This window comes from Balaenoptera borealis (assembly GCF_965194805.1).
Source record: "Balaenoptera borealis genome assembly, chromosome: 7".
NCBI classification, from domain to species: domain Eukaryota; kingdom Metazoa; phylum Chordata; class Mammalia; order Artiodactyla; family Balaenopteridae; genus Balaenoptera; species Balaenoptera borealis.
The window spans coordinates 107,203,073-107,219,482 of NC_138864.1; the positions used below are offsets into that span (position 1 = coordinate 107,203,073).

Below are 16,410 nucleotides of genomic sequence, written 5' to 3' on the forward strand. Positions count from 1 at the left end.
ATTGGAAACAACCTAAATGATTTAACTTTAGGGAATTAGTAAAATACCTACTGTACATTTTTATAGGGAATGCTCTGTAAACGTTAAAACATGTAAAATGTTAATAACGTGAAAAATCCTGTTCTATATTAAATTTTAAAATATTTCTACAACAGTATATACACAACAGCCTCACTTTTGTTTAAAAAAAAAAAGCATATAAGAAACTCAGGGGGAAAATGCTAGAAGCATGTATACCAAATTGTTAATTTGGTAATGTAGCTATCTCAGGTGGTGGTGATTTCTGTTTCTTTTTTGTTTTTTCCTGACTTGTATTTTCTCATTTACCCAAAAAGAACATGTGTCACTTTTATGATAATACATTTTTTAAACTAAAGATAAAAAATTAGAATTGCCAGTCATAGTTTTTCTTGGAATACTAATGTTAAAATAATCTAGGAGTACCTGATAAGAATTCAGTAAATATTTGTGGAATGAATGAGAGAATGATTGAATTGCAGAGATTCCTAGATCCATAGTATTGACACTTATACATTCATAATATTATCCAGAAACAAGTCCTAGTTCAGTTATCTCAAAAGAAAAATCATGTATTGAAGAATCTAAGAAACAGCTTTAACTGAATGTTGGTTGTGTAAAGGCAAATCCAGCAGGATTGAGGCCCACCACAGAAGCAGCCAGGCAACAGTGCTATATTTCACAGTAAGCAGGATCTGAATAAAAGTGTCCTTTGTGCTTGTGAGATTGAGGGGTGAGTCTTGGGGCAATTTATGTAATTTCTCCTTAATGGAAATTGAGGGAGCCTCTAATCCTGCTATCACATGACAGCTACTTATTTGATTTTTTGGTAATATGGGGAGCAGCTGTGGAGAAATGATTTTTCTGCAAAGAGAGCCAGCTGCATTCTTACCCATTTGCAAATGCCTAGGCGTTACTAAACTTCCTATCCACCATGTTTCTGATCCAGGGATAGCTTCAGCAACTCACCTGCTTTCTGTTTATATTTGTAGCTATTAATAAGCATCTGAATATTTGAGAATGCATTTTCTAATCCTTTTTTTCATTGTCATCAACATTCATTAGGTACCTTCTCACTCAGGGCACTGTGACAGACACAGGGTTGTAAGCTGTAATGTGGAGACGACTTTCCTCTTTGGCAGGTGGGTCAGCATCAGTGTTCTTAGAATCACTTTATTTTTAGCAGGTTAAATTACAGTGTAAAGAAAGATTCTGGTGTGAAGGCAGCTGAGAGCTGTTCCTTTGGTCCCCAGACTCCTCCTGAGTCTGGGTGTTCATTCATGTCCTCTTGCTGTGCCATGTGCTTTCACAAGCTGTTGCCTCAGCCTGCAGTCTCCTTTCATTGTGGCACCTGACAAACTCCTGGCTAAAGACTCTGTCCTCCCTTTCATGGTACCTACTCGATGTCCTTGTAGTCCTCTCTTCCCAGTGCTCCTTTAGCCCTTGGTGATATTATCACTAGAATATGATTTTTTTCTTTTTTAAGGAAAAGGCTTTTTTTTTTAATTTTTAAAAATTTATTGGCCATGCCGCATGGCATGTGGGATCTTAGTTCCCCGACCAAGGATTGAACCCTCGCCCCCAGCATTGGAAGCTCAGAGTCTTAACCACTGGACTGCCAGGGAAGTCCTGGAAAAGGCTTTTTTAAAGGCAAAAGCCTTGTAAGTTAACTTTATCAATTTGTACTTATTTTTTTTTAAGCTCTTTTAACCCAGGGTCTTTAAGAAATACAGTCAGGGAATTGGGTAGGCAGGGTTTCTATAATGAGTAAAAGAAAGCTTTACTTTTGATTGTGAACACCTGCAGGGTGAGGGAGAGACACGGACAGTCTTTTTTTCTATCTTTGCAGTGTTGAATTTTCACCAAGGGATGGATTTGCTTGAAATATTGTATGAACCTACTCTATTAGAAATTTCTTTCACAACAATTAGAAGCAAGTAATTTCAAAACTTAAGACTAGAATGTAGAAGAACTGCACTGTTCATTGTGATAGTCACAGCCACATGTGGCTATTTATATTAAAATTATTTAAAACTAAGTAAAATTTTAAAATGTAATTCCTTAGTCGTAGTTGTCACATTTCATGTCAGTAGCCACATGTGGTTGGTGGCTGCTATTTTGCACACTGCAAATTTAGAACATTTCCATCATCACAGAAATTTCTGTTGAACAGTGCTGATCTAGAGCCTATAGAAGAGTTGATGTATTTTGAAGTATTTGGTGAAGTAGATTCACCTAACTATTTTCTGTGGAAGGATGTTTATTCTAGTTGAAGAATTTTAAGCAGCTTGAAATTCCCTGTGCTTTCTTTACATTTTTCCTTGGTTGTGGCACCCTCTAGTGTTTCAGCTTTGGTATAGCTATATCATCGTGAAATAACCTGTTTGTGATTTGAGTCCAAGAACGTTAAAATATTTTGGAAAATTTTGTGTGTATATGCATTTTTCTAGGGAGGAGTTCTGTAGCTTTCACACATCCTCAAAAGAGTCTGTACTTCAGAAAAGAACTATGTTCTGATACAGGTCCTTGTATGGTCAAAACTCCTAGTTTGTGATTTATAAGCATTTTTTCTCCCAATGTATAAATTTTTTTCTCCCAATTTATAAGCACTTTTTCTCCCATGTAACTTTCCCTTTGACATTTCTATGCTTTATCTGTCTTTATGTAGAATAGTACTACTACTAGTAATAGGTTACACTTATCTAGCACTTATTATATACCATGTCCTGTTTTAAGCCCTTTTATATGGTGAAACTAAAGCATAGGAGTCAAGTGGGACTTGTCTAAGGTGGTAGTGAGTGGCAGAGCAAGGATTCGAATCCAGTACTCTGGCTCCAGAGTTTGCACTCTTAACCACCCTGCTATGGAAGTGAGGATAAGCCTTTTAGCAGGAACGAGGTGGGTTGGAGAGGACACTTTGCATACTCTTGGCATGCTCTTGTACTGGATTCTTTGGGCCTAGTTGTATAATAAGAAAACAAAACTCTAAATCTCTGCAAGCCACACTGGAAATTATAGTTAGTACCTACTATTGATTTTCAGTAGATAGGCATAGATCTCTCCATATAGTCTGCCAAGAACTTAGAGTGGTAGATGAAGGTCAGAGCTGCCATTGCTACCACATTTTCTTTGGTTTGTCCAAATACCAGATCCAGTATATTCATTGAATAATATGACAAATCTTTTTGTGATTGTTTGTCACTATTATTGCCATAAAAAAGCACTTATTTTATTACTGTGATGTTGATTTTGTGGTTTGCTGGAATGTTAGACTTATTAAGTATCTTATTTAAAGAGCAGGTAAGACAGACTCATAAACAGATAAAGTTTGTGTTTGTATATCTCCTACTTCTTTTTCTGTCTGTACCCCCTTCTCACTTTTGTGTCCCATTTCTCTCTTCCTGAGGCATTTTATACTCTCTAACTTAGCCTCTTTTTAATGATTAATCAAACTCAAGATTGTGTATTCAACTTCCATTGGCGTATGGAAACAAACCCTAGTGGTAGCCTTATAAAAATGTCCTTAGAATCACTTTATTGATAGTATAAAAATGTCAATACATTTTATTGTATTGACATATAAATCAGTGTAAAGTTTTGCTGCTTACCAGCACTCAATGAGTAATTTCAAGAAAGGTACATATTTTCTTCCCTTTGTATCAGTCAGGGCCTAGTAAACCATGTGAGGTACTTCAGAGAATTTAATTGGTTACACAGGCGTTGGAAGACTAAAAGAGCAAAAGTAATCCAGATTTTAATAACCACCCCTTGGGCTGGGGGAACGGAATAGAAGAACCTAGGGGTTCAGAGGGGCCCCCACACAGCTGGTAATCTCACCTCCACGTGGATGCCAGGCAGCTGGTACTCAACCAGCAGGGGGGAAGAGGCACAGCTGGAGTCGGCACATGAGGCTGTCCTCTCTTGTTGGAGCAACTTTAATAAGAATGAAAACAGCAAGAAAATCCCTTCTCCCCGCCTCTTCCCATCTTAACGTGTTGCCTCCCCTTGGTTAAACCTAATGTGAAGCTGGCAGACAAGTCTGGTAAATAAGGTTGGCCGACCCAACCCAGAGTTGGCTATAGAGCAGTTCAGAACAAGTATAGAATAGAGGACTTGGAAGCTGAGAGATGAGATGAATGGCCAGCACAACCTTATAGGAGAATTGTGGAAACTGCAATTGCCTGGGTCTAGCTTTACTAATTATAATGTGCAGCCAATTACCCACAAGCATTTATTAAGGAACAAATTATGATGGCTGCTGTTCATAGAGACTTTATGTACCCAGGCCCTGCCTTCAGTGAACTTATAATATTGTTTTCACAAAACTATCCACTCACCCTCAAGTCGTTATGAAGTTGTGTGGTAAAGCTTGTTTTTCTCACATATTGTATAAAAGCATTATTATTAACTGGGTTTCTTGGGTTGTTATTAATATTAATGAACATCTATAAATTTTATCAACATTGGAATGAAAAATATTATGTGACTGCAGTCATAAATTAGTTTTAGATGCTCCAAATTAGGAAGTTAGCCTCACTCAAGGCAAGACTATTTCTAAACTTGAACTGTGCTGTTCTCTTGGCACTTACCATGAGAAAGGGACTTGATTTTTCTAGTGACAGTTTGCTCTAGCATGTCATTTAATTTTAAGTTTCAAAATGATCAGTTTGGAGGCTTTATTACAGTTATTTGTTTTGAAAGTTCATTTTGTTAAAAGTCAAAGTAATGCATTCATATGATAAAAGTTCAAATAGAAGGATTTATAATAAAAAATCAATGGCCTTTTGCCACACTCTTCCCCTATACCTAGTCCCACTTTTTAGAGACAGTTACTTTAACTGTTTCTGTTTATAGTTTAACTATTTTGTTTATAGTATTAGCAAGCAGTATTACCTCCATAACTTTAAGAAATATGTCTATACTACTTTTTCTTGATTTATCAAACTTGGGCATTTTAAACTTCCTTCTGCATATTACCTCACAGTACTCCCTTCCTCTGCCCTCTCCTTTTGTGTTGCTTGCATTGTAATACTAATTCTTATATCTGCTCTTGGTCTGACTCCCTCAATGTGTAAAGATAGGATATTAGTGCTCCTAGCCATTCCTCCACCTCTCTACCCTCTCCTACCTCCTTATCTCTCTCAGCCTTATCTTTGCCTTTACATTGTTATGGTTCATAACTTTTACATTCTGCTTTGTATCATTTTTAATTTTCTGTATTTTTATCTATATTGTAGTCAAAATGGAAAACAATAAACTGCATCATGACTATGGCTTCTTGTTTTTTTTTTTTTGGTAGATCCCGTGATGTGAGGATTTTTTTTTTTTTCTTCTCTGCAAGTCCTATATCACCCTTGGGCTATTTAAAAGAGAATATTCCTAGGAAGGTCAAATGGATTCCTCTTGTCTTAAGCTCCATTTATTACTCAGAATTAAACCACATTTTACCTTGCTTCTATTTTCCATTTGACTTTCTTGTGGAATTTTTTTTGTTTGTTTTTTATTTTTGGCTGCATTGGGTCTTCATTGCTGCGCGCGGGCTTTCTCTAGTTGTGGCGAGCGGGGGCTACTCTTAGTTGCGGTGTGCGGGCTTCTCATTGCGGTGGCTTCTCTTGTTGTGGAGCACGGGCTCTAGGCACCCAGGCTTCAGTAGTTGTGGCTCGTGGGTTCCAGAGCGCAGGTTCAGCAGTTGTGGCGCACGGGCTCAGTTGCTCCACGGCATGTGGGATCTTCCCGGACCAGGGCTCGAACCTGTGTCCCCTGCGTTGGCAGGCGGATTCCTAACCACTGCACCACCAGGGAAGCCCCTGTGCAGTTGTTTTAAAGTTTTTCCTGCTCTGGTGAAATTTTGACCTATTACCCTTTGTCTGCCCGAGAATCAAATATTGTCTTTGGCTTTAGGCTTTTTTGGGAAAGGTTGTTGTGTTGAGTAAAATTTCTATCCTAGTTATGAAATTTAGATTCTGGACATGTCTAGGAATTAAGTTGAGCCTCTTGGTTTTCCTGTCCCTCGTTTTGGCTGTAGACACAGTCTTGCTCTGAGACTTTCCCCTAGGCGGTTCTTGCAGCTTTTCTTTTGATATGGTAATGCTATTGATGAGAATAAGGCTTTCTCTTACTTTTAGTTATTTATACCTTGATTGGATATCCTGGACTGCTCTTCCAACTTTGATTTTTAAAATACTCTACACTTAATCTCATTATGTGTGGATTAGACTAAATTTAGCACCCCTAGACATTTTATCCAAATTCCAGTAGCTCCTTAGATATTGTTGACTATAGCTACCAGCGTGCTCCTGACCAGAAAATCTGTTTTTCTGAGTTCTCTTCCATTATCTTTAGTCCCACGCCTGCTGGTCCATAATGGCAAAAGTAGGAACTCCTCTGTACAAAGCTGCCCCTCCTCCAATCCCTTATAGATGGTATATTAAAGAAGAACCTTTAGATGAAGTATTTGTTGCATCCCAGGTGATGATCCAGGCTAAGTAACAGGTTTTAGTAAAATTGCTACCATGTTATGTTATTGTTTGGGGGAATGATTTTTTTTAAATGCTGTGTTGACTAATCTGCTGAACATCACTGGTTCCAGGTAATAGACAGATATGCCTTTTTATTTGGATGTGATGTTTAGAATCACAGTTCATTACATGTTGCCCGGGCATTCATCTTGCTTTTCATATCTGTTCAGAGGAATCATTGTCGGGTCCATTCTCCATTTTGTGCACTCTCATGAAATTATGTTAGGGGCATTGGTTCCCTGTAATTTCCTTATTTTAATGTTTTGGAGAGCAGTATTTGAGCCGTTGGAATTAATAGAATAAAGAAAGGCTTTTTAGATGCCTGACTCAAAATCTTTTGCACACAATTAAGAAAACCATATCCTCAGAGATGGATGTCTAATTTAAAGATGAGGAAATTGAGGCTTAGTCCTTCAAAAGTGGCTGTACCATTTTGCATTCCCACCAGCAATGAATGAGAATTCTGTTCCTCCACATCCTCATCAGCATTTGCTGGTGTTGGTGTTTTGGATTTTAGTTATTCTTGGTAGGTGCAAAGTGTTATCTCATTGTTTTAATTTGCAATTCTCTAATGACATATGATGCTGAACATCTTTTCACATACTTGTCATAGGTGTATCTTCTTTGGTGAGCTGTCTTGTTCAGGTCTTTTGCCATTTTTTAATTGGGTTGTTCGTTTTCAATGTTGTTCGGTTTTAAGAGTTGTATTTTGGAACATCGTCTTTTATCAGATGTGTCTTTTACAAATATTTTCTCCCAGCCTGTGATTTGTCTTCTCATTCTTTTTATAGTGTCTTTTGTAGAGCAGAAGAAGTTTTTAATTTTAATGAAGTCCAGCTTTTCAGTTCTTTCTTTCATGGATCGTGCCTTTGGTATCATATCTAAAATGTCATCACCATACCCAACCAAGTCATCTAGGTTTTATCCTATGTCATCTTCTTGGAGTTTTATAGTTTTGCGTTTCACACTTAGGTCTGTGATCCATTTTGAGTTACTTTTTGTGAAAGGTGTTAAGTCTGTGTTTAGATTCATTTTTTTGGCAGGTGGATGTCCAGTATTCCAGCACCATTTGTTGAAGACACTATCTTTGCTCCATTGTATTGCCTTTGCTCCTTTGTCAAAGATCAATTGACTGTATTTATGGGGATCTATTTCTGGGCTTGCTATTCTGTTTCATTGATCTGTTTGTCTGTTCTTTTACCGGTACCACACTGCCTTGATTACTGTAGCTTTACAGTGAGTCTTGAAGTCAAGTAGTGTCAGTCTCCCAGCTTTATTCTTCTCCTTCAGTATTGTATTAGGGACTTCCCTGGTGGCACAGTGCTTAAGAATCCACCTGCCAATGCAGGGTACACGGGTTCGATCCCTGGTCCGGGAAGATCCCACATGCTGCATGCGCCACAACTACTGAGTCTGCACTCTGGAGCCCATGAGCCACAACTACTGAAGCCCATGTACCTAGAGCCCGTGCTCTGCAATGAGAAGCCGCTGCAATGAGAAGCCCACACACCACAAGGAAGAGTAGCCCCCACTCAGGGCAACTAGAGAAAGCTCACGTGCAGCAACGAAGACCCAACACAGCCAAAAATAAATAAATAAATAAATAAAATAAAATAAAATAAAATAAATATTGTATTAGCTATTCGGGGTCTTTTGCTTCTCCATATAAACTTTAGAATTAATTTGTCAATATCCATAAAATAACTTTCTGGGATTTTGATTGGGATTGCATTGAATCTATAGATCGTTAGGAAGAACTGACATCTTGACATTATTGAGTCTTCTTATCCATGAACTAGAATATCTGTCTATTTTAGTTCTTCTTTGATTTCTTTCATCAACGTTTTATAGTTTTCCTCATGATTTTGTACATTATGTGAGATTTATACCTACGTGTTTCATATCTTTGGTTGATAATGTAAATGGTAATCGTGTTTTTTTAATTTCAAATTCTATTGTTCATTGCTGGTATATAGGAAAGCAGTTGGCTTTTGTATATAAACTTTGTATCCTACAACATTGCTATAATTACTTACTCGTTCCAGGTTTTTTTTTTAATTGTTATTGATTCTTTTGGATTTCCTACATAAACAATCATGTCATCTGTGAACAAAGACAGTTTTATTTCTTTTTCTTGTCTTACTACATTGGCTAGGACTCCCAGTACAGTGTCAAAAAGGAGTGATGAGAGGGGACATCCTTATCTTGTTTCTCATCTTAGGGGGAAAGTTTCTAGTTTCTCACCATTAAGTATGATGCTAGCTGTAGATTTTTTGTAGATTTTTTTCTTAACAATTCGAGGAAGATCTCCTCTATTCCTAGTTTGCATTCTTCCTTTTTAAGGCTGAGTAACATTCCATTGTATGTATGTCCATGTTTTGCTTACCCATTAATCTGTTAGTGAATAGTTGGATTGCTTCCACCTTTTTGCTATTGTGAATAATGCTGCTATGAACATTGGTGTGCAAATAGCCCTTTGAGACCCTACTTTCAGTTCTCCCAGCATAGCATCCAGAAGTGGAATTGCTGAATCATATGGTAATGCTTCTTAAAGTTTTTTGAGGACCAGTATGCATAGTTTGATATAAAAGGATGTTCATTTCACTGATGTTTACAATACCAAAAATTTGGAAGCTGCCTTCCTATATATCAGTAGGTGATTGGTTGCATAATTATTGCACATCAATACAGTGAAGTGTTCTTTGGCTATTTAGACAGGTCTGGTAGATTTGTATGTTTTGACATGTCAAAATGTCCAGATATATTGTCAAAGAATAATATATGTATTGTGAACCTCTTTTTATTTTAAATCATATGTATGTATGTATGCTTCAAAAAATTTTTTAAGGTTAGTATACTTCTCTGTAGATTAGGGAGGGAGAAGAGGGGACAGATCATAAGTACAGTAGGAGAGCAAACCTTTATCTTACTACTGCATCATTTCAGGGTTTATAAGAAACACAGTTTTATAAGCAGAAAAACCAATTTGAATAATCACATTTTTGGAACAAAATGTTTAACTCCCATTTGTGTTTGAAATATAAAGAAAATGTTAAGTATTTTACTTACTGTTTTTATGTCCACAATGTCAAATGCTAGTCACCAGGATCTTTTAAGTATCTTTTTTATCATTATATATAATATCAAGGATATTTATTGTTTTGTGACTTGAGGTATAAAATTAGCACAATGAATTTCCATCAGAATAGTTTCATACAAGGAAAATATTCTACTATTTTTATGTCACATTGGAATGATGCTCCCCATTTCCTATGACTTGCTGTGGTGAGGTATGTAGTAAAATCAAAGGCTTGTCAGAGTTCCTCTGCTCTTGAGGAAAATATCTCTTATTTTAAGCATTGGAATATATTACACACTGAATCCTGTTCTTTGCCTTTTTTCTGACAGTAGATCTTCATGGAGGAACACGGAGTGACCCAAACTGAACACATGGCTACCATAGAAGCCCATGCAGTGGCCCAACAAGTTCAGCAGGTCCATGTGGCTACCTACACTGAACACAGTATGTTGAGTGCTGATGAAGACTCACCTTCTTCTCCTGAGGATACCTCGTATGATGATTCAGACATACTCAACTCCACAGCGGCTGATGAAGTAACAGCCCATCTGGCTGCTGCAGGTAATGTTTGTATTGGGAGCTCTTCATTTCTGGCTTAACTTGATACTGTGCTTATCTGAAAGAACCTAGGATACAGGCACTCACATTTATTGTCATATCATATCTTCATGGTTTCTTTTTAAGCCTTAAATTTATAACTTGTACCTGTATTACACTGAGACTTAAGTTCCAGACTCATGTACTATTAGTGATAAGAACTTTGGTTTTGTTTTTTCCTCCATTCCAGCACTCTTCACTTTTTAAAAGAAATTAATTCATTCATTCATTTATTAATTAATTTTTTTTTTAACGGCTGCACTGGGTCTTCATTGCTGCACGCGAGCTTTCTCTGGTTGCCATGAGCGGGGCTACTCTTCGTTGTGGTGCATGGGTTTCTTATTGCAGTGGCTTCTCTTTGTTGCAGAGCACGGGCTCTAGGCACGTGGGCTTCAGTAGTTGTGGCATGCGGGTTCAGTAGTTGTGGCTCACAAGCTAGAGTGCAGGCTCAGTAGTTGTAGCGCATGGGCTTAGTTGCTCTGCAGCATGTGGGATATTCCCAGACCAGGGCTCGAACTTGTGTCCCCTGCATTGGCAGGCAGATTCTTAACCACTGTGCCACCAGGGAAGTCCCCACTCTTCACTTTTAACTCAAGCATTTAGTCCATTTACATTAAATGTAATCACTGATATATTTGGGTTTAAATTTATCATGTTTACTATATGCTTTCTCTTTGTCTCACTTGTTCTGTTTACTTTTCCTTCAATTTTCTTTTGGAGTGATTGAAAAGTTTTTTTTTTTTCATTTTTTTCTTGTTAGTTTGGAAGTTATACATACTTTTGCTATTAGTGGTACACCTAGAAACATACATCCTTCACTTATTTCAGAGTCTTACGTAAGTGGTACTTTTGTCCTCTTTAGGGATAATGCAAGTTTCTTAGAACACTTGAATTTCATTCCCCTGCTTCTGACCTATATGCTGTTGTTCTGTGTATTAATTCTTTGTATATTTTAAGCCCTATACAACATTATTTTTGTTTTATACATAGTCAATGTTTATGTTCCCTCTTATATCCAACTTGCCTTCTGAGAATTTTTCTTCTGCCTAAAGATAACATTTGATTTCCTTCAGCATGGATCTGCTAGTAGTAAAGTCTCTTAGTTTTTGCTTACCTGAGAATGTCTTTATTTAACCTTCAGTCTTGAAGGATGGTCTCCCTAGGTGTGGAATTCTAGGTTGGCAGTTATTTTCTCTCCTCATATTGAAGATGCTATTCCACTGTCTTCTGGTTTCCATTCTTGCTTTTGAGCATTCAGCTCTTTCATTCTAACAGCTGTTCCTTGGAAGGTTATCTGCCATACAGACCCCTCCTCCACTGCTTTTAAGATTTTCTCTGTCTTTAGTTTTTGTGATATATCTGGCTCTGGATTTCTTCTCATTTATTCTGTTTACAGTTCCTTTAACGTCTTGAGTCTTTGGATTGATGTCTTTCATCAGTTCTGGAAAATCTTAGCCATACATTTTACTTCAGTTTTGCATCCCCTCCATTCCGTCTCTTTTCCTTCTTTGACTCCAATTAAATATATTAGTCTTCATATTGAAGCCTTTATGTCTCTTTCCTTCTGTTCTGTATTACTACCCTTTTGTCTCTTCATGCTTCATTCTATGTAGTTTCTGCAGACGGTCTTCCAGTTTATTAATTTTCTTCTTCAGCTATGTCTAAGGTGATTTTAAGTCTGTCCATTGAGTTATTAATTTTGGTAATGGTTTTGTTTTCTAGTTTTAGAATTTCTAATTTTTTTTTCCTCCCTCCCAAATTTGCAGTATTACAGTTTTCAGTTATTATAGAAAAAAAATTTTTTGTTGTTAATATCCATGAGTAAAGTAAGCGTTATGATTTTACAGGCCATTTGGTCATTTTACTTTCTGAAGTGCCTATGGGTCTGTTCCTGTGATATGTTACTAGTGCTGTTTCTTGTTCATGTTGGTTTTTCTCTTCACATATTGGTTATATTTGGATGAATGCTGGATGTGTGTGTGTTTGGAAAACCATTTTTAGAAATAATTTGGGAACTAGAATAATATTATCCTCCTCTAGAGAGGATTTTTGTTTGCTTCTACCAAATGCCTGAGGGCACTAGCAATCCTGGATCATCTTAATCCAATTTAAGGTTTTGAGGTTTTCTGGGCCTCTGAATGACTGAAAGCTGAGTGATATTTTGTATCATTCTCTTTGCTATTTACATTGTATATTTTGCACTGTGTGGAAGACTACATGTAGACCATGCCTGGATGGGTCTAATATTGTATAAGGAACACTGATGTTAGAAGATATTTAGGAAAAGTTGGACAGGAAATCAATGATCAGAAATGGCCAAAATACTACATTTTTTTTTAGTATATGCTGTATTTAAGGTGAAGAAGACAGCTGCAATGAAAATAAACTTACTCCTGTCAGGTGTTATCTACTGTGTATTTCTGGAATGGTGAATTTAAAAATAAGGCTTAGTGACAAAACACACATAAAATGTTTGTGAAATATATTTTTGAAATTTTTATACTTCCCAGAAGAGGGCATCCTAACATAATAAATCCAGTTCAACTTCTTTCCTAGGAAGGAAGATGCTTTTGAGGCACAATTTTGCGACATTACTGTACTGCACTGTCATAGTGTTAAGATTAGCAAAGAACTTTAACCCTTTCATGTGGCAGATGTGGAAACTGAGGCCCAACTGGTAGAAATGATTTACCATTGAATCATTCAACAGTTATTGAGGAATTATCAATATTAGATACCTTATATTATTATATATAGATACTGTGAACAAGACTGGCAAGAGCTTGCTCCTAAAGGAGCTTACAGACCAGTGGTGGAGAGAAGGGTACAAATAAAAAAGTAAAATAATTTCATAAAGCACTGATTGCTCTGAAGAATATAATGAAGTGTAAGGTAAATGGAGCAGGAAGGGTAGCTGGTTACTGCTTTTTCTAATCCTATTTCCTTCTCTCCCTCTACTGAAGTAACCACTATTCTGAATTTGGTCTTTATCATTCTCTTGCATGTCTTTCATATTTTTTTGTATGTGTATGTATCAGTAAACAATATTTAGCATTGTTTTTGCATGTGTTAAATTGTATATAAATGGTTATCACTCTGATATTTTTTGTCTAACTGTTTATTTCATTCAGTATTATTTTTCTGAGATTCATTTATGTTGATAATGTGGCTAGATGTTTTCATTTTGACTGTTAATTAGTATTCCATTCATTATCTAAGTATGTTGTATATTGGGAGAGCACTTAGGTTGTTTATAATTTTTTGCTATTTACAATTGCTGCAAATGAAAATTATTTTATATGTTTTCTTGTACGCATTGAGAGATCTCTTGGCTTTGGTTTTCAAAGTTCTTTTGACAGTGTCCCACAGTAATACATTGTGATCTAGAATAAACAGATGCACATATAACTAAAATAACAATTTCTCATGAAGCAATACTTACTCCTACTGCAAGTGACACACTCTCATGTGTTCTAATCTCTTAACTTTATTCCATTTTATTAAAAAAACAGAAACAAAAACTACTCATGAGCCACCAACAGGTGGAAATCCGCAGTTTGAAAAACACTGCTTAAAAAAACAAAACAAAACAAAAACACTGCTTGAGGGTATAACCAGGAGGGGAATTGGAGGGCAAAGACAGTCACATCTTCAACTTTACTAGATATCCCAAGTGTCTTTCCAAATAGTTTTATTCATTTGCATTCCCAGAGGCAGTGTACTAGAGTGCCTGTTGCTTCTCATCCTCATCACATTTGATATTGTCAATTGTTTTTCATTTTTGCCAGTCCGATGGGTATGCAACAGTGTCTCAGTGTTGGTTTAATTTGCTTGTCTGAGCAAGAGGTTCCAGCCAGTGAGGGAAGACAAAATAGAGCATCATCTCAGAACTTTATTGACTATTAACTTTTCTTATTTTGCATATTTCCTTTGTCCATTTTCCAAATGTGTTGTCTTTTTTTTTTTTAAGAGTTATTGATATTTTTTAGTACTAGTGTTTTCTTGGTAATATGTATTGCAATTATCTTCTAGTTTGTTGCCCACTCCCTCCCCAATTTTGTGTTACTTCTTTTTGTCCATAAAGGTCTTGATTTGTATTATTGTGAAATTATTAGTGTTTTACCTTACAGTTTATGCTTTTGGAGTCTTGTTTAAGCAGTTCTTCTTAACCCTGAGTTTATAAATACTTTCCAGTAGTTTATTGTAGAAGTTATAAAGTTTATTTTTGTTGTTTTATTGATGTTTTTGTTTTACATTTAGGCCTTTAATCCACCTGGAATTTATTTTCATGTATAGTATGATGTATGAATCTACTTTCATTATTTTTCCATGCAGACAGTCAGTTGCTCTGGCACCATACTTTTAATCGTCCATCCTTTTCCCACCTCTGTCTTCTGACACAGAAGGGTGTTTGTGAACTCTTGAGTCAGTTGTGTTGGTTTATTTGTCTATCTTTCAGTCAGTTCCACTCTGTCTTAAAGACTGTAGCCTTATAGTAACTACTGATACTTGGTAGGATGAGTGCCTCTGCCTCCTTTTTAAAATCTACAGAAATTGTTTTGGCTATTCTTAGACCTTTGCACTTCCATTTAAAATTTAGAATAAGTTTATCAAGTTCCACACAAAAAAATGGGGATTTTTATTTAAACTGCATTAATTAATTAATTTAGTTAAGCAGCTTTATTCATAATACCTAAAACTGGAAATAGCGAAAGTGACCATCAGTAGAATAATGGATAAACTGTGGTTTATTCATACTCTGGAGTATTACTCAGCAATAAAAAGGAACAATCTACTGATACATATAACAACATGGATGAATCTTAAAAACATTATTCTAAGTGAAAGAAATCTTACACAAAAGGGTAGATACTATATGATTCCATTAATTTGAAGCTCTAGAATAGGCAAAACTAACATAGGGTGAAAAAACAATAATTGTGTTCTTATGGTGGGAGGTACAGTGGGAACTGATTGGGAAGGGACATGAGAGAAATTTTGTAGTGATGATACTATTATATATCTTAGTAGGGGATTGGGTTTCATAGTTGTATGCATTTTTCAAAATTTATTGAATGATTTGTACATTTTGTAATATGTAAATTTTACCTCAAAAGAAAAAACTTGTGAATAAATATTGAACTCTAGCTAATGATATTCCTACTGAAGTATTTAGGGGGATCATACTGCAGTTTACTTTGAAATGCATTAAAAGAAAAACCAATATGGGTTGATGAACGTGTAGAAAGATGGATAGTTACGTATACTAAAATGTTAATGGTAGAATCTAGGTGGTAGATATATGAATGTTCACTGTAAAGGTCTTTCAACTTTGCTATATATGTTAACGTTTTTTTTAATATATTTTAAAGTTTTAATAATAAAATGTTGGACTCCCACAACTCAGTAGCATAATAACAAATAACCTGATTTTAAAATGGACAAAGGACTTGAATAGACATCTCCCTAAAGACATACAAATGGCCAACAAGTAAGTGTATGAAAAGATGCTCAACATCACTAATCATCAGGGAAATATAAATCAAAACCACAATGAGATACCACCTCACCCCTGTTAGGATGGCTATTATCAGAAAACCAAAAAATAAGTATTGGCGAGGATGTGGAGAAATTGGAAGCCTGTATGCTGTTGGTGGGAATGTAAAATGGTTCAGCCCCTGTGGAAAACAGTATGAAAGTTCCTTAAAAAATTAAAAATAACAACTACCATATGATCCAGCAATTCTACCTATGGATGTTTATTCAAAAGAATTGAAATCAGGATCTCGTAGAGATATTTGGATTCCTGTATTCATTGCAGCATTATTCACAGTAGTCAAGATGTGGAAACAACCTAAATGTCCATTGACAGATGAATGGATAAAGGAAATGTGGTATGTATATATGGAATATTATTCAGCCTTAAAGAAAGAGGAAATCCTACCGTATATGACAACATGGATGAACCTTGAGGGCATTATGCTAAGTAAGATACACCAGGTCAGAAGGACAGGTACTGCATGGTTCCACTTATATGAGGTACCATATTCAAACTCTTAGAAGCAGAGAGCAGAATGGTGGCTGCCAGGGGCTGGGGTGTGGAAATGGGGAGTTGCTGTTGAACAGCACAAAGTTTCAGTCCTGCCAGGTGAATACGTTTCTAGAGATCTGCTATACAACATTGTGCCTATAGTTAAC

The 16,410-nt window shown here is 36.2% G+C and overlaps 1 protein-coding gene across 15 annotated transcripts in view; it reads left to right on the forward strand.

The window, feature by feature from the left end:
• Positions 1 to 16,410, forward strand: part of NRF1 (nuclear respiratory factor 1) — a 132,757-nt gene that overhangs the window by 35,871 nt on the left and 80,476 nt on the right. For 9 of the 15 annotated variants that reach the window (XM_082399205.1, XM_082399202.1, XM_082399209.1 and 6 more), the window contains 2 exons: positions 1,084 to 1,160; positions 9,945 to 10,176. In XM_082399205.1, the coding sequence (XP_082255331.1) occupies positions 9,954 to 10,176 (223 nt within the window). In that variant the 5' untranslated portion in view covers positions 1,084 to 1,160; positions 9,945 to 9,953. Of the gene's footprint in view, positions 1 to 1,083; positions 1,161 to 9,944; positions 10,177 to 16,044; positions 16,107 to 16,410 lie in introns of those variants that run through there. The other 6 variants (XM_082399214.1, XM_082399211.1, XM_082399213.1 and 3 more) reach the window with 4 other exon arrangements.